At 41.8% G+C, this 24,269-nt stretch overlaps 2 protein-coding genes across 2 annotated transcripts; one reads left to right on the forward strand and one right to left on the reverse strand.

Moving 5' to 3' along the window:
- Positions 1–1,921: 1,921 nt before the first annotated feature.
- MRPS35 (mitochondrial ribosomal protein S35) lies at positions 1,922–14,317 on the reverse strand. The gene is made up of 8 exons (XM_040062056.1): positions 14,143–14,317; positions 13,189–13,232; positions 12,183–12,350; positions 11,739–11,799; positions 11,353–11,492; positions 10,831–10,940; positions 10,292–10,361; positions 1,922–2,377 (listed from the first exon to the last, which is right to left on the reverse strand). Exons 1-8 carry the CDS (start codon positions 14,315–14,317, stop codon positions 2,105–2,107), a joined length of 1,041 nt encoding a protein of 346 aa, XP_039917990.1. The 3' UTR covers positions 1,922–2,104.
- A 3,289-nt stretch (positions 14,318–17,606) lies between these two features.
- Positions 17,607–18,746, forward strand: LOC120752053 (probable G-protein coupled receptor 19). The gene has a single exon (XM_040062698.1). The coding sequence runs from the start codon at positions 17,607–17,609 to the stop codon at positions 18,744–18,746; it is 1,140 nt and encodes a 379-aa protein (XP_039918632.1).
- The last annotated feature ends 5,523 nt before the right edge of the window (positions 18,747–24,269 follow it).

The following is a 24,269-nucleotide window of genomic DNA, read 5'->3' on the forward strand; positions in this document are numbered from 1 at the left end:
GGCCAGCAGGCATCATCTGGTTTTGGGAGACACTTGGTGCTCAGGAGACAGTCACCTTAAATCCTGCCTGTATTACTTGAAACATTTATAGGATGTACACAAGTTAGGCTTGAACACTTCAGAGAGAGCTGGGGAAGGCTGTGCATTTTAGGTTTTCCATCAATTAGCTGTGAAGCTGATTAAAAAATCCGTTTCCCTTCCTGTGCTGTTCTTTCTACCACACGTTATTATTGGTAAGGTCGAATTGTTGTTTCAGCCATGACTTCCAGAGTTCTGCTTAGGTCCATTCTGTGAAAAGCAAAGGAAAACTGGGATGTCCTCTGCTGCAGAGGATTTTCTCAGGTGCTCACATGTCCTGAGTACAGAAGGACAGCTCTGTGGAGAAACGCAAACTTACGGGGTTTGGGGTTTCTTAGGACATTTCAGGGCCTTGCTCCTGCCAGCCTTGTACACACCACTGGTTTCCCAGGCTGCCTCCTAGGGCAGCCCTTGTGCAGGCACTGACAAAGCTAATTAAGGAAAGAGATTTCTCCTGTGCACATAACTAGAACCAAACAGCCTCTGGAACAGAGCCAGGCACAGCTCCAGGCACCAGCCGTACCATTTTCCGGAGTCAAACTGCACGGACTTCCTCAGTCGTTTCGGTTTCACGGCTCTTCAGAGATTTGGAATTACACAGATGTTCCCATTTCAAATGGGAATTTTAAACATTACCCTCATTGTCCCTGGATAAAGGAGCAACCTGATAACAGCTGAAACTTTCCCCATATTAAGCTTCTGCTAAAACTTTACATTAATACACATGCAAAAGGAAGGGCTGCTAAAGAACCAAGTCAGTCAGTGCAAAATTGGGATTACAGGACATTTTTAGTTTTAGCTACAGCACTGGCAAATTCTCATAGGAATTAAAATGCTGCATTAAACTTTGTCTCTCACCATATGAAAACAACCTTGACCTAAGAAGAATCCTTCCTAAACTGACAGTGTTTTGGCAGTGGGAACAGATCCGCTCCTTGGCTGTATGTACACACAGAGCACAGAGTGAGAAATCCTAGCAGGGAGTGATTCCAGCACACAGAACTGCAGGAATCAATTCCCCTCAACTTTCAATGTCCTTATTCTTACTCTGCTTCTTCTCAACAAGCTGCTGGCAGCGTCACATGGTCAGCTCTTTTATGGGTATGCAGAATCCTTAACTCCCTCTGCCCCTTCTCCAGAATGACTTGCTAAGTTGAAATCTTACTAAGCCAGGAAGGTAGAATAAAAGCAGGATTTATTTATGTCCTTTCAAGGTTTGGTAGGATTTTTTTTTCTTAATTGTGATGAGATGATAATAAAATTGTGATTCCAGTGTTTTAAATCTGTTTCTTTCAATCACAAATTACCAAAGATAAGCTAAACATCCATATAATTCTTTCTCTGTGCTACATAGGGTGCTACAAACTGCTTTCTTTCCTTGAAAAGCCTGAGTACATTCAAGAGAGGTCAGCAGGCCTGAGGGTAACAAGGCTCAGTCCATTCCTGTTTAGTTACAAATCCACCTCACCAGCTCTCATCATTCTTCCTGTCCCAAGTATTCTGGGATCTTCTCAACTGCTGCTTCACCTTCCCACTAACCATCCCATGTTCCTCCATTTTTTTAGAGACAGGTGCTTTTACATAGGATATTTGTTTGCTGCTTAGGCAACATTATCCTCATTTTACACATAGGGAAAAATCTGAATGGCATTTGAAAAGCTTTTAGAGCTCTTAACTTTCGGACTTTTAATTAATGGAACTGGAAGTCTAACCAATTTCATTAGTTTTGACATTGTTGCTCTAGGTTAAATGCTCAAAGAAGTGTGAGAAATCAGAAAGTGATTAAGCAGAGAACTGAACCAGGATCTCCAATGCCAACAAAACACAGAATAAAACATTCCAGTTACCAGTATGAATCCAAACATATTTTATTCAAAGGACAATATTCATGGACAGGACTTAACTCATCATCAAGTTTCATCTTCTCATTCAGGTTCTGAATAATTATACATCCATGTAATTAAGAAATGCTAACACAGTAGCTGAACATCTCTGTAATGATCGGGTGTACCTGCAGACTCTGCTCTCATGCTTGTATATTCAGTAGTTTCTTCACAGATTCCTTGTACTGAGAAATGTTACTTTCTGTTTCACCTTCGTTTTTAAGCGCAATGACCGAGTTTCTGTAATTCTTAACCACTTCAGATGCCAGCAGCTCCTCCTTAGTGACATTTCTGACGTTCTCTGCGGCTTTTATTCGAAGCAGTGTGTCCAAGGCATTTTTCTGGGAGCGACTGTTTTCCCAAATATACTCTTCCATGTCTTCCTCAGACTTCTCGCTCTCCCACTTCTCAGTTTTCTGAAAGAAAATGCACCCAAGACTGAAACAAAGCAACAATAATAATGAAGAAATTCATCTCTCATAGTGATTCCCTTTAAAAATTGCATTCATGGTGGAAGGTGTTTCCTCCTCTGGAGTAACTCCAGCCTGTATGAGCAGGATGAGCTTCCTTCTCCCACTCATCGGGTTCTTTGTGTATCTGGCAGATACGACTGGGTGAGTCAGAGTGGGAGGAAAAGCTTATGGACTATGCATAATGTATAACTACAAGCCTTGCAAAAGTAGTCATTTTAGAGAGCCCTCAACACTGCAGTTCTGGAAGCAGCAACCCAGCTATTATGTCCCCTAGCACAGGGTTCTGGTCTGGCTGCACTGGCTGGTGGAAGGAAAGTGAGACAGTGCCTAACGAGTAACCCATGACGTGACTCACAAAGATAAGCACCACCAACAAATCCATTTCTTCTTCCCGCAAAATAAATTGCTCAGTAGAATCTTTATCCACAAGGTGCTGATCTTTACCTAATCAGTGCTGCAAAATTAGACAGGATCACAAGTTGGGCACTGACAGAAGACACCATCCCAGTGCCTGTAAATTCATTTTTTCTGTACCAATTCTGTCTTTCAACATGTCTCCAGCAGGCCTTGAAAGAACCTTTAAAGAATATTTCAAATACTGTAACTGGCTATTTCTGCATATTTTATTTTTATTGATAAATACAGATGTTTCTTGCATTTTTATATATTGCAGGCTGTATGTTTGACTATTTATAATTATTTAGTACTTCACTGATGTCACCAGTATGTCGTATCTTTATATTACCTCACCTATGTAAAGAATCACAATTCAAAGTATTTCAGGTTTAGTTTTGCCGTTCATGTTTTTCTTACAATTGTTAAAAAATCATGTCTAAATAAAACATGCATTTCTCTGGAAATACATGCAAAGAAACCTTATAGTAAAGCCTTTACATCATACAGATTTTGTCTTCTTTAAAATCACTTGCCAAAAAGGGCTCTTCAGTAAACTTTTAGCTGTGCTATGCAGAACAAAAAAAAAAACCAAAAAAACCTCTTGCAAGTCAGAGAAGGGTTTTTGTTGTTCTCTGGGGTATTCTTTGTTTGTTTTTTCTTTGCTGGGAAGGAGGTCTGTGTGTTGGTATTGTTTTTCATTTGTTTATTTAAAGGCTACTCTTTCCACTAAGCATCAAGGCTGCTGCAGTCAAACCACAGTATTCAATAACCTTTAATTAAGCCCCTGCAACTCTTGTGTGCTTGGATTCCTCTACCTGAATTTAAAACACTTTCCCAACTGCTGTGTCCTGCACCTGGTAAATGACATCTCTTGTCTTTTGAGTCTAAATCCAAATGTTTAGTCAGAAGCAGCAATACACACTGCTCCAAGGTTCATATGACTGACATTAAACCCTGGACACAATAAACCACAGGAGAAAAAGGACCTCATTCAATTTCTAGAGGGGGAAAAACAGGAACAAAAGGACATCCTGTCGACCTGTACTGCTGAAACATTAATGGAACAAGTGGGCACAGTGAAGTGTTCCTTGTCTGTTTGACAAACCCTGCAATCCAGGGTGGAGATTTAGAGTTCTAAATTAACAGCATCATCCTGCCTTACACATCCCTTGGTTATCTGCAGAGTGGCTATCCAAGACATTTTTCCCCCTGAACTGCAACAGAATTTTCAAGCCAAAGCCTCTCTCACAGGGATAGGGTTTCTCAGGAGTAAGGGAATATGGGTATCGCTCCTGGTCACTCCCTCGACCAAACTCATGGCTGAAGTTCAAACAAAAGATGCCTGTGAGGCTTTTAAACACCTCTAAGTCATAGCAGAGACAACAAGGACTAATGACAGTATTACATTTATCTCTCCAGGGCAATCCTTCTCTGCACACAGCAACTCACAGGATTTAGGAGATGCACACCGATAAACAGAATAAGATTTCTCTGCCTCTTGTAAGCAATACTAAGCAAGATTTTTGAGTATTTGAGTATTTCTTTCTTGAAATCCTTCCCAGCAGAATGATGTTGTCAAAATGGACTTGAAAATAAAATCTGACTGCCTGGTACGAGGTGAGGGTGAAGGCAGGAAAGGATTTGACAGTAAGAGGAGATGTCCAAATCCTTTAGTTTGTGCAAACTTACTGTATCCAGTGAAACTTAGATACCTTTTCAACAGAATTTACTGCAAGAGAAAAGTGACTGTAGAATTATATTGGCAATTGGAAACACACTCTAGGTGGACAAGCACCATGAACTCTGAACAGTTACATGTGTTATAGTCTCAGTTTAAAGTGTTATGAATAAAACTAATAAGGACAATTAAATAAAGTTCAAAAATTAAGTCTTCATCACTCAATTTTTTTTAGTTGAATTATTTTCGCCCCCTGTAGATTTAACATATTACTGAACACTGCAGTCTTAAACATGAGAGTAAAATTGCGAAAAGCAGAATCCAAGTGTGATACTGTTTTCCTAGAATCCCCACTTTGCGAACCAGGTTAAAAATAAGAATTCACTAAAAGTGATTTCCTCGTCCTATCACACATAAGATGGAATCTCAGTATTATCCAGCCTGGCTAAAGATGCACTCAGCTGATACTTTCAATCTTTTCCTCTTAAAAAACTTACAAGAATCAAAAAAAAAAAAACCTAAACCAAAATACCAGGTAACAATTTTCCATGTAAAGTCAAACATCTGAACCTATGACTAAAGAGGCATGGAAAGGCTGTTTTTTCACTTCTTAATGCAAATATAAATAATTTTTTTTTTTCAATGCCATAAACATAATAAGGATTTGTTTCTAAGCAAATCCTTTGTGCTAGAGTTTAAGCCAGTATTTTGGGAGATTTACAAGCCTTTACAGTGCTTAATCTGAATTGTGAAAGAGCATGAATGCTAAAATAGACTTTGGACAGTGAAATTGCTTTTTACGTGTGAGCCATTAACAAAAAACTTCACTTTATATGGTATTTTAAAGTACAGAAGAAAGGAAAGAATTTGGGATCTCTTAAGCAGACATTTATTTCACTATCAATGTGCTTGGGGTTTTTTCTGCCTGTTCAACTTGCACAATTTTGCTGCTGCAGTGATACAGAGGCTTAAAATTGTCAGTTCCCTGATCTTCCTTTTGGGAAAAACATTTTAACTAAAATTTCTCTAGTGGCAGACAGAATGTTACCCTGGTTTTTCTGAGTTTTTTATAGCCTTTTGATTTTCTTAAATGGAGTCAGATCTTTTTAGTTATTGTACAATATTAAGAGCAGTTTTCTACCTTTTCCCACAGATGTAACATAAACAAATCCTTTGTTTTTCATTCTCTGTCCTTTGTTTGCATATTTCTAACCTGAAAACAATTGTAACTGACAGTTGGTTTAGCCAATTGGCCGAGGGGTGAAAAACCCCAGAAGCCAATCTTCTGCTAGACCCACAAATGTATAAAAAGTAAGAAATAAAACAAAGAGGCTCTCTCTCTGCCCTGTCTCGGTTTGAGCTGGATCGGAGAAACCTCTGCTCTGCAAAACCGCTTGTCTGCGTGTGGCTGCTTTGTGTGTCTCGGTGACAACAGAAATCTTGAGGGCAATTAAAAACATGACTCATGTTGGTTAATTTTCTTGTCAATGGTTTGAACAGTTAAATATTTAATGCTGTTTAGCAAAGACCAGGTATTTTAAAAGGATTATTTTTGAGGGGGAGGAAAGTTTCTTAAATGCCAAGTCAAATTTCAAACTCTGTATAGCCTGGAATAAATACACCCAGATCTTTGTACTGCATTGAAATAAAAGATGCTCTGTGTGGTACAATAAACTAATTTTTAGCTAATAAGTGACACAGTTATGCTAACATTTTCCAAATTACTGGGAACCTTCAGTCCTAAGAGGAGTTGCCAAAAAATTATGTGCTTATCTCTTTGGATATAATACACCTTTGATCTGTACTATTTAATTAACAACTTAGAAATATCAACAGAAGTTTGTAGAAAGGCAAAACCTATTTGTATCATAGGTTGGGTACAGAAATTGTAATTACTTGGTGATGTGGAATAAGTTAAAATCCATTCTTCTGAATAAGCAGAACTGTGTTTTCTAGGACACAGCAATGGCACAGGACAGGTAGGACCTCTAGAGGATCAAGGGAAAATCAAGAGCAACTATGAGGACTAAAAATTCCAGTGAGGTACAAATGTGTAACACAAAAGGAGAACAAGCAGAGAAACAAAAACAGAACTCTGCCCCAAAGCCTAAAACTGCATAAGAGATGCTCTCATAATTAATGAAGTTCTCATAGTTAATGATACTCTCAAGTTTAGTTTCTAGCTCTGTAACTAACTCGGGAAAGCTGCCATCAGCCTCTTTCAAAGCTAAGGACAACATCTAATTTCTTTTGGCTGGACTGGCTGCATGCATTTTCTGGAAAATCCACGTTTCTGAAAGGGTCATATTTATCTACCAGTTTGTTTTCTGAAGGCTGACCAAGTAAGATTTTGATCTCATCAAGAGAGATCAGTTATATTAGAATTGCAGGTCTGCTGGTTTTCTGTTCAGTTTTTTAATGTCTATGCTCCATGAGACTTCTTTCATTCTAACAGACACTGAAAATTGAATAGCTGCAAAAATTGTACGTAAGCATCAAGAAGCAACCTTGTTCCACCAGCCACAAGAAACATGGAGCTTAAACAGAAGGTACTGCAAAAAGCTTACTACAGTCAGAAATATTACAAAGACAATTCCTAATTCAACCTTTTGCTGGAATGCTAATCCTTTTTGGTTCCAAGAGGTACAAAAAAAGAGTGTAACATTCTTCTACTAGAATACACATTTCCTGTCTGGAAACCTCCTTCCTTTGATTTTAAATGTTTGAATTCAGAAAAAAAATCTGAAATTTAACATCAGCTGTAAATCCACTTTAGCTTTACCCTTTCTGGTTCCTATTACTGATGAGGACTCTCTCTGCTGTCTGATTCTGGTGAGCACGCAACGGAATCCATGGTTCAAAACACAGGATATTTTCCAACATTTAGAGAGCAGCCTCACTTCAGCCTCAGTCTGCATTACTCATAATGACACACTGAGAGAGAAGCCTGTTCTAGGTAGGGAAGGCACAATTACACCACCCTTCCCCAAGTCAAGAACTTTACCTGAACATCTTCAGTGATACCAAAAGGTGCCCAGGGAGTTGAAAAAAATGAAAATGAAGGCTAAGAAAAGCTGTATAATGGATTTGAGTGTTATCACCAGCAGTCACTAAAAATACCAACTGAGCATGCAGACACAGACATTGCATCCCATCGGTGCCTTGCCACTGAAAGTTCTGGAAAGAAATGCAAAAGTAGTTCCCCTGAAATTCAGTCAAGCTGTACAGCTGCGGGGTTGATGGATACATTTTAGTTAAGCCTCCAGTGCCATGCTGTCTGCCCATTCTTCATTTTTTTCCTTCCCTCACCTTTCTGTTTCTTGCTGTAAGAAGTAGTGGAGAACAGAAAATTCATGACAACTTTTTAGTTATCTTTCAAGATCCCAGCTTTGCAAGGCTGAATTGAGATCCTTCACTCTCCCTCATCTTGTGTATGTTGAAACACCATGTGGAACTGGAGCAATAAAAATTTAATTACTCTCAACGTTTTTCCTTACTGGAAAATTGACTTCCTGCTGCATTTGCTTCTCATTCCTGCTTTCAATTCCTAACAGAAGTGGACTTTTGGGCAATAAACTATTAATCTAAGCTGTGTGAAGAAATCCATCCATGATCCTTTCAACCACTCGAGGGCAGCAAATTCTTTAAGAACCACTTGTACCATAAAAATGCATCCAGGTTTTGAGCGATGCTACAGCATTCAAACGGTACCATCACTTAAAGGCAGCAAAAATACAACTGTTTAAGATGCTGATTAATTATCCAATATATCTTCATTGATTAATTCAATCCTGGCACAATCCTGGGGGATAATGTGAAAGGAATCACAGAAAAAGTCAAGAGAAGAGAAATTCAATTCTTACTAATTGGGGCAAGTCAGCCATCTAATAAATACATTCTGAAAGCTAACAAAACACAAATATTTGATTAATAACCTGACAACTAGTAAACAGGATACAAAACATCTCCAAGTATTTTAGAATAAGAACTTAAATGAACATTTTTAGATTTTGAAGATTTTTAAGACGGTTTTAAAATAACAACTCATAGGTCTGATACTGCATTCTTAACTGTAATAAAAGGATGCATCACTGGCAACTAAAACACAACTACATTTGAAATTAATTTCCCGATGTATATCTGCATATGACTTTTTCTCCTATACATGCTCCCAACTGGCAAAATCCAGTAATCCAGGTATTAATGTAAGTCATAGGAGTTCTGCCACATTGAAAGAGATCACGGGCAAAGTTTTCAGACTTGAGGGCAGAAGTTACATGGATGCAGCTTTCCTTCACTCAGCAAGAATGGAACACTGCCCTCATCTTTTCCTTCAATTCCATCAGCCACGTGCATTAACAGTGTGGCACTACTCTGCTGGGAAAGTCATCAAATCCTACAATTAGTTCTGCAAACAGGAGTGATGTTACTGGCTAAATGGAAAGGCAGGCCCTGTCCACCCTGCTCCAATATTAAAGTTCATGTAAATGAAAATAAACCACACACAGTTTGCTCATGGTTTACAAAATGGATCCAAACTATCTTTCAACAAGTTATTAAAAGGCATTATCCCTGATCAGGGGGAAAAAAAACATGCCACAAAACAAAACATGTCACACAAAATAAAAACCCATGTCTCAGGAAACCATTAATTTTTCATGGGAATCAAAGACAATTACAAGTGATTGACGAACTCATCAAATATTAACGTGGAGGATGAAAGGTAATAAAAGTGCAAGAGACTTGTGCATATTCAAGACACACTGAACACTCCCATATCAATATTGCATAGCCCTGTCTGCCAGCACTAATTAAAGATGGAGCCCAGCACAGCCTTGGTGTTTGTCTGAAATTATTAAAGTGAGCACTGTCTAGCTCTCTTGTCATTGCTTAATAGTGGAAACCACTCTGCCATTAATTTAAGATTTGTAATGCAATGTGATGCTGCTGGGGAGAAAAACATCCATGTGAACTTGAAATCTACGGCAAAATGTTATCTTTCACCACCGATTTAATTTGATCCACTCTACAATTACAAAATTATCCTTCACAGCAACTGCCACTGAAAGGGAAATATAGCTCACCCTTCTTAGCATGTTCTTAACATCAGCACTGCAGTGATCAAAATCAAGAACAATTCCTAAAAATGCTAAATACAGACATTTCCTACTCTAGAACAACTGCAAACAGTTAAGTATGAGTTTTAGCAGCGGATGAGGTACAACTTCTGTAAGCGTGACACATGGAGACGATGAAGGCTTTGTCTGTCTCAAACAATGTGATAGTGACATGGGACATTTGAACAAAGTTCAGTCATCCAAAACATTACTATGGATTTCCAACAACAATTTCAGTTCTGAGTGCTCACTTGTTTTCTGTAAAAAATGCCTGTAAAATTGTTGAAGAGCACCAGCATGACCACAAAAACACATGAGACAAGTGTGAAAAATTCCCTGTGAAAGGAACATCTGTAGTCAGAAGGGGAAGGCTGCCCCTTTTCTGAGCAAGAGGGAGCTCAGAAAAGCAGTCAGCTTGAGACAATGTATGTGAGAGAGCATTTAAGAAGCAGAACACATCCAAATGACAGCCAGGGCTTACTGCAGCCCAGGAAGAGCCCAAGAAAAGACATATTCTAATTAACAGACAGGAGTTTGGAATCCTGCAAAATGGTCTCTTGGGTGAATTTGAAGAAAAGTGAGTTGGAAGAGAAAGTAATTGTTGAGGTCATTTACTTCAAGGTATGACAGAGAGCATATTAAGAGAGTTCATGCACAACTGCTTACCCAGGATTCGTGGTACAGAACCGTGAGCAGGTGCATGCCATAATCATAGTTCTGTCTTCTTAGGGGACACCTGGAAACATGTTTTTGAACAAAAAGTTAAAACCTTTATTTTCTACTGTGTAATGTAGGGAATCTTTGGAAATGAGTGGTTGATTCCTGTGTATTTCTAAATTACACACAACCAAGAATAATATCATGGAGGCGTGATTAATAAGAACACAGAAGAATGGACAGCTGCAAGTCAGCAGGAAAATATACAACACTCAAGAATTTACAAATCTTCAGGAGACATTAGAAACTTCTTTGTCCCCTGTGCCAAAGTGGAATCCAACATACATAAAGTCTGAACTCTTTTAAAACCTGTTTTTAACAGTTAATAACAGGAGTAGTGTTACTTAAGTCCTAATTTAGCCTTAAAATATAATAATTCACCAAGACAATAACTGGTATTATTATTCAATGGTATTACTAGAAGACACCAAGCCATTTCTCTGCTATGGGCATTGCTACAATATTTTTGTTTCCTTCTGGCAGCTCACCTGTCTGTTGTAATTGTGAGCACATCTGTCTCCTGACAGTACCGCTCTCCCACGAGCTTAATGAGCTTCTTCTTTGCATGGTCATCCAAATTCAGGTTAGAAAGTTTAACCTTCAAGAAAAAGAGAAAACAAATTCCTTGGAAAATCGAAACTCTGAACTCTGGAAGTACTTGAGACAGGCACATCTTATATCAAGGAGAGCTAATCAAGATGCATTTGCAGAATTTCTTCGAATTGTATCATGTTGGAAGTCTTAACACAAGGCAAGAATAATGTGAGTATTCAAACAGTTTATACCTGCATAATAAACATCCCCACAATGCCTTACAAGTCCCAAGGCCAGTCAATATGAATGGACAGAATTGGTCAGGAACACACAGATGTGCTCATTTGTGTGTGATTTCGAATTCCCTCCATTTCCCTCATCTCCTTACAGATCACACTTGATGTTTGGGAAAAAAAAAAAAAAGCCAAGCATTTAGGGGTTTGAAACAAAGGCCGTTTACCAAAACTACTACTTACTCTTAAGGTCACCACTCTTGCTTTGGGATTCCGAATAGAAGTCCCTGAAGAAACATAATCTACTGTTTCAATTTCAATGGGAAAATGCTGCTCACATTTCTCATCACTGTCCAGAGCACTTGGCCATTCAGTGCAGAAATCTGTACAATAAAGAGAAGATACTCTGAGTAACACCTGTCTGATACATTTGGCTGAGGTTTTTTTTCTTTCCAATGTACTGCAATAAATGTTTTTAAAAGTACTAGTCCTAGAAACCACACTCATTTTGGTGACAGAAGTGTTCCTGCTAGACTTGCTTTGTCTGAAAACTTCCAGAGATGGTTTCAAAAGAAAAAACCCAACAAACTAAACAAAGAAAAATCAAAAACCCCTCAACTCCCTCTCACCTTTAAGAGCTGCACAGTGCTTCTTAATTGCAGGAGGAGTAAGATGCAAAAAATTGGGAATCTGAAACAGACAGATTAAGAATTACCAAAATAATAGCTTTTTCTACGTAAAGAAGTAAACGGGCATTACTGAAATCTGATAACACTTCTCAGATTTGCTAAGGCAGTATAACATGCTTAAGGAAATATTCATATAAGCAGACTCTTATCAAATCTGATTTAGGGAAAGACTTAACTTTGTGAAAAAAGTCCCAGCCATGATCATCCTAAAAAGTCTCCAGATATCATTCACTTGTTAATTAACTTTTTGTAACCACTTAGAAATTTGGGAGGATTAAGTGACTTAATAACAGAAAGCAGTCTCCAAGACAAATATTCCAACCAAAGCAGTGCAGCCTTAGTGAACAGTGACTTTAAAAGTGAACCCCCAGCCATGGCACTTGCCTTGATAAGTTCTAGGTTGCCTTCTTTTGGTGGAGGTACTCCTCTCTTCACTGGGTAACCCATTCGGATTGGGAGAGGCACAGAGGCAGGTTTGAAGGCAGCTGCTGTTGGGTACACACTGCTCCAGTCCTGATCCACAGCCATCCTCTCTGTCCTGGGAGGTGCAGCCTGATCAAGGGAAAAGGGGACAGGAGATACACGGCAGGGTCAACACACCGAACAATGATTTCTGCAATCAATTCCCAGAGCTGGACATTTTAAGACACTTTTACAGCAAAAGTTAGTGCTGATTTGTAGAGGAATTTTTTGCAGAGAGCTTCTCCCATCTTAGCTGCTAGGCCTTTCCCAGTCTTCCACTGCATTTGATGGCAGAAATGCTTAGGAAGAACTTGCCACCTACATGCCTTGGGATAAATCAGGAGGGGGAATCTAACCAGTAGGGAATTGCAAACTCTATTTCCTAAAGGGCCTGAGCATGTAGTGGGGGACAAGACAACGAGTTTTAAAATTCTGGAATTTTGTAGGTGTGGAGCAGTTCATAATAAATAATGCTGGAGTTTCCTGCCATAGAAATTCCATTGTAGGGACAATGTATCAGTACATTGCAGAAATAGCTTATACTCTCAAAAAAACTGACCATCACTTCAGTCAAATGCTGTTAGAAAAAGAAAAGCTTAATGCCAGAAAGCAACCATAAGAAATCCTGTAAACTCAGGCTGAAAACAGCATTGACATGTCTGGGTGATTGGAAATGCAACTTTAAGTTACTTTTCGGACCTGCACTACATGGTGTCAATGCAAGTTAAGCATCAGCTTAGTGTTATATTTTTTTATTTTGATAACATAGACTGAAAAGGTTAGAGAAAGCAGGTGCTGGCCTGAACAGTCCCAGGGGATTCTTTCACCAGGGTCTGACTGCAGAAGGGGCTCCTGGGCAAACTGATACAACACACAGGTTAGAAAACTTTCCCTAACACCTGAGCGAACTGCAAATTTCCGTACTTACTGATCTTAGAAACTGTGGTGTCCTGCCTCTTCTCCTTAATGAACCTAAAGGAAGGAAAAAAAAAAAAAAAAGAGATTAACAAAAACATTTTAAAAATAAATTATTCTATTGAGAGCAAAAGCTGTAGCATAATTCTGTATGTTTGTCTTTGTGACAATATCAAGTAATACTCCGCAATCTTCACACAGAAGGGGAAGATCAGATACTGAAAACTGCAGATTACTAAATAATTTCTTTAGAAAAATAAGATGAAAAAACATAGGAATTCCTCTGGATTCGTAAATATTCTTGACTCTGCAAAAAATTGCAATGAAACTCAGAGGTGGGTCTTCAGCTTTGACAATTACTTACCTGGCTACACACTACCATGGGCTGCTCCATATATTCTGGAGGTGCCTTTTATAACAGCCACTTTTTGGGTTCTTTTTTATCTCATTCACATATCTTACAACCCTACCCCATAAAAACTTGTGGATTTCACATGCTATTTTTTTTCCTTATCTGAGAACTTTATAGACCCTTTTCACCCTCTTCTTGCTACTAAAATTTTCAACTGAACAATTACATCCATTCAGGGCTCTCCACCAGGTAATATTTAGAATTTCTTTATCCCCCGACCTACCTTTTTCGTGGTGCGTTCAAAAGTCACAACAACCTTGCTATTGCTGTTACAAACTCAGGCCGGGACACCTTCAGCTACTGCACTGTCACCGGACATCACTCAGAAGCGCCTTCAGCGACCTGGCGTGCCCACCGGGAAAAGGCCGGGAAAACCCTCCCGCTCCCATTGCCAGAGGCCAGGCACGACACCAAAGGCTTCCCAGAAGTACACACAGCGATGAAATTCCCCTTGGGAATAACCAAACTCCGCCACCGCCCCGCCGCAGCCCTGCCTGCCGTGCGTCCCGCCATGCCGGCGCTGCAGCCCGACCGCCGCGGGCACCCCGCGCTCACCTTCCGCGGGCTGCGGCCCTTCCCTGCCGCTCACCGCGGCCGCCGACGAAAAAGCGGCGAGTCCCCAGCGAGGCGTGCCCGGGGCCCCGCCGGCGGCCCGGGACAGCAGAGCCGGGGACAGCAGAGCCCCGCAGCTCAGCCCGGCCCGGCAGCACCGCCCGGCCCGCGCCGCCATCCCGGCCCCGCCGCGCTCCTCCCGCGGCCCCGCCCGGCGCGACGGCGGCCGGCTGGGGCCCGGCCCCGCACGGGAGAACGCGGCAGCGCCGCCCGCACGGAGCCGCGTAGCGCCCGCTCTGCCCCGGGGAGGAGCTGCCGGCATTCCCGGCTCTGTCCTTGAGCGCTGCTGTGGAGCCCTGAACTGGGAATATCCCGGGTTGGAAGTGTGTCCTGGCCCTGCGTAGACCCCCAAGCAGTTCCACCCTGTGCGTCCCTGAGAGCGTTGTCCGAACGCTTCCGGAGCTCTGGCAGCCTTGGGGCCGTGACCATGCCCTGGGGAGCCTGTTCAGTGCCCGACACCCTCTGGGGGAAGAGACTTTCATGATATCCAGCCTAAACCTCCTCTGACACAACTTCAGGCCATTCCCCGAGTCCTGTCCCTGGTCACAGAGAGCAGAGGTCGGAGATGCTCCTCTGCTTCCCCTCATGAGGAAGCAGCAGAAGGCCATGAGTGGCTCCCTCAGTCTCCTCCAAGTCAAGTTTTTTCCCCCTCACAAGTAAAAATACAACTTCTCCCCTCAGTTTCCTCCAGTTTTTTGGGGGGAATTGAGTTTTCCCTCCAGAACCGAAGGGAAGGAGGATTGGTGAAAGCAGCCATACAATACAGTTCAGAACAGGAGATCTAGACAGCAACCAATGAAGAAAAGTTTAAGTCAGTGTAGCTGTAAATCGAAACACGATAGCCAGTAAAATTTGCTAGGAAAAGACACAGTGCTGCAAAAACTGTGCATTTCTTAAAACTAGTAATCAAAACCTGCTAAAAGTTTGATGGCATTAGTCTCTCCTTCATGCTGTTCAACCAGAACCTCCTGTCTCTCAAGTCACCTCTTCTCCCACAAGATCCTTCCAGCCTTTTTTTTTTTTTTTTTTTTTTGTTGCAGAACAAATTGAATTGTGCTGGGCTACATCTGAGACACGTCAAAAACCTCATCTGAACGATAATGGACTGTGGCTTTTCTAGTAAATACACTGCAAATGGGACTCAAGGTTTTGACTCATATTTCATAGAGAAAGAGCTTCAAATTAAAAGCTTCAAATCTAAATAGCTGCCTGGAAAGTCCTGTATTAAAGACATGGATACTGCTCAGAGCTGGGGCCTTAGAACTCACTTAAGAATGAAGTGAAATACCAACAGGCACATTGAAAGTTTCCTCTGGAACACAGCATGGAACTTCCTTTTCAAGGGAAAGCTTTCAGCTTTCCTAATGTTTTAGCCACAAAATAAATCTTGATAAGGAAACAAAACTGTTGGTAGCACAGGCGGTCCTAATAAACTGCCTGAATTTCCAAGTCCGGATGAAAAAGATATGCACAATTTTATCCATGTATATGCACAGTTTTATTCATATTTTATTTTGTGTAAAATATACTAGTATATCATCCTGAAGGACAGGAAATGTAAGAGGAGAAAAAAAAAATCTAAGAAAAACGTGTAAACAGAAAAGACTACGTGATTTGTTTACATCTAAAAAATCAAAACATTGACAAACATCATGTGGATTTGGAGCAAGGAGAATTGAATGCCCTTGAATGTTTTTCCTTACTGGAAAATTGACTTCCTGCTCCATTTGCTTCTCTTTCCTGCTTTCCAACTGGACTTTTCAGTGACAAACTAGTAATTGAATTTTCCTCTCTGATGCAGCACAACCAACCCAGAGTCCAGCATCTCGTCTCGATGGCCACGTTCCACAGGAGGCATTTACATTTAGTAATGTTTTACAAGATTTGGAAAGCAACACATTCCCATACATTCACCACCGGCTGGTTTTAGTGGGAGGAGATCCACGGCTATCCAAGCTGATAAGCTTTTTGCTCTGTCGATGACACTGTGGCCAGCACTGACCTGCAAATATCAGTGTTTGTGCCTCCAAGACCCCAGGAATTTCAAGGCTCTTTTAACAGCGAAATTAGTGCTGATTTGTAGAGGAATTTTTAACAGAGGGCCTCTCCCATTTGGCTACCAGGCCTTTTCCAGTCTTCCACTGGAAGATTGGTTTCAGAGATGCTTAGGAAGAGGAACTCGCCGTCTTCCTGCCTTGGAATAAATCAGCAAGAGGAGGAGGGGGAATAGAACCAGTACGGAATTGAAAACTCTCTTTCCTGAAGGGCATGAGTGTGGGGTGGCAGGGAGGACAATGAGCATTAAAATTCTGAAATTCTGAAAGTGTGAACCAGTTCATAACACCCCAGTTCCTGAGCATTGAAGGGGATCAGGGTTTGGCCAGTTGTGTCTGATACGTTTATCAACAACTGTGGCTGAGTGTCCCTTCGGGCAGCGAGCAGGTGACACCGATTTGGCAGGAGCTGTCGATCTGCAGGAGGGTAGGAAGGCTCTGCAGAGGGACCAGGACAGGCTGCATGGCGTGAGGGTCCGCAAGGCCCAGTGCTGGGTCCTGCACTTGGGCCACAGCAGTTCTCAGCGTGTGGAGCTCTGTTACATGATCTGGGGCAGAGGCTCTTGGTTGACTGTTGGTGTCAGTTGCTTCTGGCAGTCCTTCCGTTGTCCCTTGGGTCACCCACAGACCTGCAGAACCTTCGGGCTGGTCCTGCTGTGAAGGGTCAGCCTTGCTGCTGCCTGGGTGGAAGGTCCCTTACAAAGGTAACAACTTTCCCCATCTCCCTGGATTTTCTCCAGAGCACAGAGATGCTCAGCAGCTGACTGCAGCTGCGTGTATTGACAGTGCTGACAAGACAAGCCGAGGCTCCACTGCTGGAACTCAAAAGGTTCCCCCATTCCTCCCCCAACCTCTCATCTCATCTGTCTGAGGACACTGACCTCCTCACTCAGTATTTTCCTTCTGCATCAAAGCTCAAGGTCAAGTCAAGGGTGCAGGGACCCTCTTGGTCCGCTGTTCCACGGACACCAGGAAGTACAGCTCATTTCTGGGATCAGTGGGGCATGTTCTGCTCACTCAGTTTGCAGCTCACCAGCACTGGTGAAATGGCACCTCAGTCTTCAGCTGCGAAAGGGACACTCATCTTTCTGTAGACAGAAATGCCTGTCTGAAATACTCAGGCCATTCCTAAAAATCTGCATGAAACTTAAGGTTATCTGCCATGCCACATAGTATCACCATATATTTCTAACCCTTTTCTCTGAAATCTATTGTTCTAAGGAGTATGGAGATTACTTAGAGTTATCTTTTATTGATTAGTTTGGGCTTTTCTCACAGAGTTGTTCAACAAAACCTTTTCTCTCCTCTCTGTCTGCAGCCTGAGCAAAAGACGCGGCTGATTTTGCTCACAGCATGGATAACAGCAGTAGTCTTGTTCTTCTCCTTACCTTGCTGCTGCTGAACATGAGCAGTCCCAAAGCCTCCACCCCTCCTGCTGACTGCGAGGTGGCAGAACCTCCACCCCCAGGAGCCGGCTCCAGCAGGAACCACTCGCTGGTAGAGTACGGGCTGAGCCCGGGGGAAATCGCAGCTGCCAGCGTGGTTTGGGGAGCGCTGTGGCTGATCTCTGTCCTGGGAAACTTCCTCGTTTGCTTAGTGATCCACAGGAGCAGGAGGACACAGTCCACCACCAACTACTTTGTGGTGTCCATGGCCTGTGCAGACCTGGTGAGCAGCGTGGGGAGCGCGCCCTTCCTGCTGCTGCAGCTGAGCTCCGGGCGGTGGATGCTGGGCAGCGGCGTGTGCCGGCTGGTCAGGTACATCCAGTACCTCACGCCCGGGGTCCAGATCTACGTGCTCCTCGCCATCAGCGTGGATCGATTCTACACCATTGTCTACCCCCTGAGCTTCAAAGTGTCCAGGGGGAAAGCCAAAAAAATGATTTTGGTCTCTTGGCTCTGGGGTGCTCTGTTTGCATCACCGGCCTGTTTTCTCTACGGCTCCAGCAGTGACCACCACTGCAACTTTTTCCTCCCCAGTTCTTGGCTAGGAGCTGCCTCTGGTGGCATCCACCTCTCAGTGCTGTCGCTTTTGATCCCATCACTCCTCATTATCCTCTGCTACCAGAAACTCTTCATCTACATTTGGGGAAGTGGCGCTGAGGACACAGCTGGCAGGAAGACAATGAATCTCATCTCAAGAAGAAAAGAGAAAACTGCCAAGATGTTCTTCATCTTTGTCTTGGATTTTCTCCTGTCCTGGCTCCCTTTCTTCACGGTACAGTTGTGGCACCCACAGGAAACAGACTACAGAAAGAGCTCCTTGCTTTTCCTGGCTGTCACCTGGATCTCTTTCAGTTCCTCAGCTTCTAAGCCAATCCTCTTCTACATTAATAATGCAAACTTCAGAAGAGGAATGCAAGAATTTTGTTGCGTGTGGAAATACCCCAGAAGCAAGATCTACACCATTACCATCAGTTCCAGGACAGACAAAAATAATCACGTGGGGATCAGAGATACCCCAGCACCAGCCCAACCTTACCATCACCTGTGATGCTTTGAACAGAGAAGTCAAGGAGCATGAGCTTGTCAGGCCTGGTGAGTCCAGTCCCACAAATACATTTGCCAGGAGGGTTTCATTACTTTGAAAAGCAATGGATGAGCTATGGGGAAGCTATGTTCCCCCAGAAGAGGAAGGATCTTTCACTGTTTTGAAGCAATAAATACTTACATATTTTAGATGAGCTTCTAGGAAAGAAAAAATATAAATGTTCCATATTATTTAATGGCTTGGGTCTGGTGCATTTTTTCTATTTCATTTCAGATTTCACATTCTGCTTTGGGGAGCTCCTCTCCTGGAATCTACAGGAGTCCTTACACTCTCTATCTCTAGGGAGAAAAGGGAAAGAAAGAAACATTGCTCGTTACAATCCCTGTAAGGGATGGGCCATAGTGTATAAATGCCTAAATCCACCCAAATCCATCTAGGCTTCCTTCCATTATGTCCCTGGGGATATTCCTGCACTGGGCTTGTCCCTCTTGTTCAGACCCCACTGGTATGGTGGACAGGGTGTTGTTGGGTTAATGGCTTAACTGGATGATCTGAAGGGTATTTTCCAACCTAAACAATTCTAGGATTCTGTCTCCTTCCAGTCTTCCTGTGCCTCCATTTCCATTCAGGAGTAACCTCCTCCTGGAAAAGTCGCAGCAGATTGTTTCGGCAGAGTTTAACTGCAGAAGCAGTTTAACTGCAGAACCTGGACAAATTCCCAGCCCACAACTTAGGACTCCTCCTCCACACAGGCCTTGATGGAGGAGCCTCAGGCTCTGCCATCCTGGGGCCAGTTCCAGTGTGTGGCTGTGGAGTCACAGAGCCATGATTCCATTGCATGGAGTCACGGAATATCCTGGGTTGGAAGGGAGTCCTGGCTCTGCACAGAAACCCCAACAATCCCACCCTGTGCCTGAGAGTGTTGTCCAAATGTGCCTGGAGCTCTGGCAGCCTTGGGGTCATGGCTGTTCACTGGGGAACGTTTCCCTGATATCCAGCCTAAACCTTCCCTAACACAGCTCCAGCCGTACTCTCAGGTCCTGTCCCTGGCCACAGAGAGCAGAGATGGGATCTGCCCCTCTGCTGTCCCTTGGGAGGAAGCTGCAGACCCTGCTGAGGTCTGCCTTGGTCTTCTCCAAGTCAGTTTTCTTCCCTCAAAACTAAAAAATACAACTTCTCAGGCACTGCATGCTGTTTATCTCCCCAAAACAGGGACAGGTTCTTTCAACAACCTCTGTAAGCAAAGCTCTGTAGATTTTTTCAGGAAAACTCAAATGGATTCATCTTCCCGTGGAAATAAGATGGTGGCGCTGTCGTGTTTAAATCTGGACTAGGTAGTGCTGCTTTTCTTAAATTTCATCTTTTTTTCCTGTGCCTCAGGACGTGCTTGTACAGATGTTAATTGGGTTTTTTGGTAGCAGTATGCTTGTGCCCCTGCCTGTGCCCAGGAGTTCTGCTTTTAATCTGTTTGTTTCATATTACAACAGAGCTGTAATGTGTTTTACCCTTTCATTACTAATGCAGCATCTCGCATTTACTTAATCCACTTTAGCACAATTATTGGTCAGAATGCATTATGAATGATGTACAGTGAGTAATTACTACTTCTAATTAAAGTATAAACTTTGCAATTACAGATTTCCACAAGACTTTTTGGTAATTTTACAGATTTTGAGGTATGGAATGTCCATCCATTTTTAACAGCTGATAGAAAAAGGACAAAGAAAGAGATGATGGAGTTTTTAGTAGCAGTGTCTGATAAATGTTCAAAGCTAAGATTAATTATTTAAATGATGTAAATCTTTGTATTCTCAAAGTTGATTCTGAAGCGAACATGTCCAGAGATCAAAGACAGCGAGTCATCTGAATGAGCATTTGCGCTTGAGCACCCAAAAAAGTTGAATCTATCCTGAACCTGAAAATTGAAGATTTTATATCCTGAACTGAAAAACTGAATTGTTAATAGTAGTAAGACAGACACACCTCTAGAAGGTATACATTCATCATGCTGTACACATGGGATATAAAATGGCAGTGAATAGAATATAATGCATTCATAAATATCTCTTGTAAATAATAACTGCTTTTCCAATTAAAAAAGAGTAAGTCTTTGCATCTTCATTTACAGCGTATGTGTCAGATGTACCCCATTGTCCTCACCATGATGAGTCATTGTCAAGGCTGAGAGAAACACTGTATTTCCACACCCTCCTGCTCCTGTTTATCCTCAGGACAGACACTTTGCAAGTCAGTTTGTGCACCTGAATGCCAGATGGAGAGTGGTGTTAGTGCTCAAAGTTGGAGAACTCTTTGGTTTACAATGGTACTTAGTATAATTAGTGCATTTTACAAATACTCAACAATGCCTTAAGCCAGTTGAGTCCTGAAGTCCTGCTCTGTATTCTCACTAGAACATGCTTACTTAGAAGCCACTCTGAATTTCATCTTATTTTCCACATTAAGGTAACATAAGAAGAGACCTTTTGTTGTTGAAAGCATGTAGTGCCAGTCCCAGAACAAGATCAGCTGCAGGTGTTATATGTTAGCTTGGAGTTCCTGTGTCGTGACTTTAGCATGGGTCACTTGCACGTCTGGGGTTGCAGTATCAAAAGTTATTGATTTATTTTTTAAAACCCTCTCCAAATTTTCCTGGTTTTCCTAAAAAGAAGCCGGTAAGTCACAATTATTGTTTACAATTCAGCTGTCAGTAGAGTGATCCACATTCAGCACACTGCTGCTTTTGGTACATTTTACTCCAGATGAACATCAAATGAACACCCTCCTGCTTCGGGAGGGTGCTTTTAAAGAAACAGTTACGGGATGTTCTAGTTGCTAGAACACAGCTCTCAAGCTCACTCACTTCTTCCACAATGCTTACTGTCAAGGCAACTTCTTTTCTAAAACAAATTTTAAACAGATCTTATCACAGATACCTTTATTTAGATTTCCTAGATTACGCCAAGCTAAACACAGTCCCAGATTTCCAAAAGCTGGACAAAACTGAAGTGCCTCAGACGCCAAGTGTCTTTGCTGAGCTCATGATATGCAGCTGAATGTATTAATTCTGGGAGGAATGTAGGATCTGCTTCTCTGCTGGAAACATCCTGGGTGACATTCTGAGCACCCAGAGTGGTGGGGTGGTACTCACCAGGGAGCTCTCCACTTTTCTGCATGTAGGAGAGCCAAGTCAGCCTGGATTATTGGGATTGCTTGGAATGCAGTGGGAAGACTCTTGGCCAGCTTTTGTGCTTGTGCTCTTTAAATCTCTGCAGAACACAATAAAGCCTGACTTTCAGGTCATGTTGCGTGTGTGCACTGTATGTTACATGCTCTGGAAGCAGTGAGGGGTTTAGAACTGCCAGAGAAAGCAATAGACAGCTCTCTAAAACAAATTACAGGAGATGGAAGTAAGAAATAAGAAAATATGCTCCACTTTGAGCATGAGGTGAATCATTTCAGAAGAGTTACTGCCTGAGGCCTGCAGCTTAGCATAGAAAGAAAGTAATGTGGACGTGGTGCATTAAGAATTTCAAGTTCAGTTTACCGCTCTTTAATATCAGCTTGGTAGTCAATTGAAGGTTGTATAAAAGAGCCCATGGCTCACAGACAAGAAGCTTTGTGGAAACTTTAGATAAAATTCATAAATATCTTAGTTGATTTTTAAACTCATACATGTAAATGTAAAAATGCCCAACTGCACTTACCCTGAAAGGATCATTGTCATCTTTCCAAACTGCCTCTTCAGTTATAACACACAGCTCCTATGTAAAGAGTCTCTCCTGAAGGAATAGTTCTGTTTTGGTCAATCTTTTCACATATACTTGAAATAAGCACGCACATTTCATGGTATTCTGTTGCAACCTTAGAACTAATAACAGTATCCTTTTCCTCCAGTGCATCACTAATGATTTAAACAAACCAAATCAAACAATGCTGGGACACTTAATATAATTGCAGAAAGGAATCAAGTAACGGCTGAGGTTCACTATGCAAGAATTTATATTGCCTCTTATTATTTGAAGGTTCTCCATGGCTCCTATCTGGTTACCTCTTCAGCAGTGACCACCGGGAGCCTATTTCATGCAGTAATTTTGTCTTCCTTTAATACAACATAAGCATTGCAACAGATACTTTGCCCTACATGGTAGCAGTCTATTTAAGTTCATCTGCTTTATTAATATCCAGATATTGAAAATGCTGTGGTTTTATATAAAGCTATGCTATGATTTATAATTAAAGGATTCTGCTCGCCTAGTGAAGAGCACTTAAGCTACACACCAAGATTGTCCAGGTGGAATAACATGAGAACAGTGGAATTTGGCTGCATCATTCTTAAAACAACTCTCATGGAATGCATTATAATTACTGTTTGATCTTCCATAGTGCCTCACATGCCAAACAGGATCAGGACCCTGTGATGCTGGCATTTGTCTAATAGAAATTAGTGCTCTTGAAACTGAACTATGGTGCAAAAGATATGGAATCAAAACCTTTCCCAGTTCCAGCAGGGGAAAACACACTTCTTTGTCAGCTCTTTCACCTGGTTCTTCATCTCCCCCCTCCTCTGTAGTGGGAGACAACATAAAATAGCGACAGGATACCAAGTTAAGAGACTGAGGCACCGAGTATGTATATTCTTCTGGAGAACTGAAATATGCCCTGAATGACTCTGGAATAATAGTTAAGCCACACAAGTGATTTGTTTATCTGAGATTTTTCACATACACATGCACACACACACAAAGATAAGCTGAGTATGTGACATCCTTGCTGATATTAAAAATGCAGGGTTTTTTTAGATGTGTGCTGGATAGCTGTGGACTCATCAGGACTCATAAAAATGAGAGGAAAAAACAGGACTTGGGTCCTGTTTTAGTTAGCTAATGGTGTTGAGGTGTGATTTTTGGTTGGGTGGGGGTCTGGGGCAGGGCAGGGGCTTGTTGGGCAGGGTGTCTTTGCTCTCTCCATGGTGCTGAATCCCATGGGTACCGCTGAACATCCTTTGGAAATGGATACATCCTCAGGACATGGTTCCAGTTAGTGTTGTGCTTTGTTAGTTTCATTTTGGGATGATTATGGATGTTGGTTATCAGTGGAGTTTTTTTAAAAGAGCTGCCTATTTTCCTCTGTTTGCATGGTCAAAAGGGGCTAAATAGTTCTTTAACCAACCAGCCAAAAGCAGAACTTGATATTTTCAGAAAGAAATTTAGGCTCAGGTGCTTACAATGTTGATGAATTTTCAAGAAATTAAAGAGCAAAGTGTTGTAGGGACAGGCAGACAACCTGATCTGAAAGTTGCTACTAGTTCCCCCTCTAATGATCATGTGAATTAATTGTTGGTTTTTTGGTTTTGTATTTTTTATTTCCATTAGGCAGATAGAGTTTATTAGAGTCAGTATAACAACAATAGTTTAGATCTTACAGTATGATTTAGTATATGTTTTATACATTTATGATAAATCTAAGATCTGTACATTCATGATATGCATCATATTATGAGACTGACACTTTCTTCACATCACAGCT

The sequence above is a fragment of the Hirundo rustica genome, chromosome 4 (assembly GCF_015227805.2).
Source record: "Hirundo rustica isolate bHirRus1 chromosome 4, bHirRus1.pri.v3, whole genome shotgun sequence".
NCBI lineage: Eukaryota > Metazoa > Chordata > Aves > Passeriformes > Hirundinidae > Hirundo > Hirundo rustica.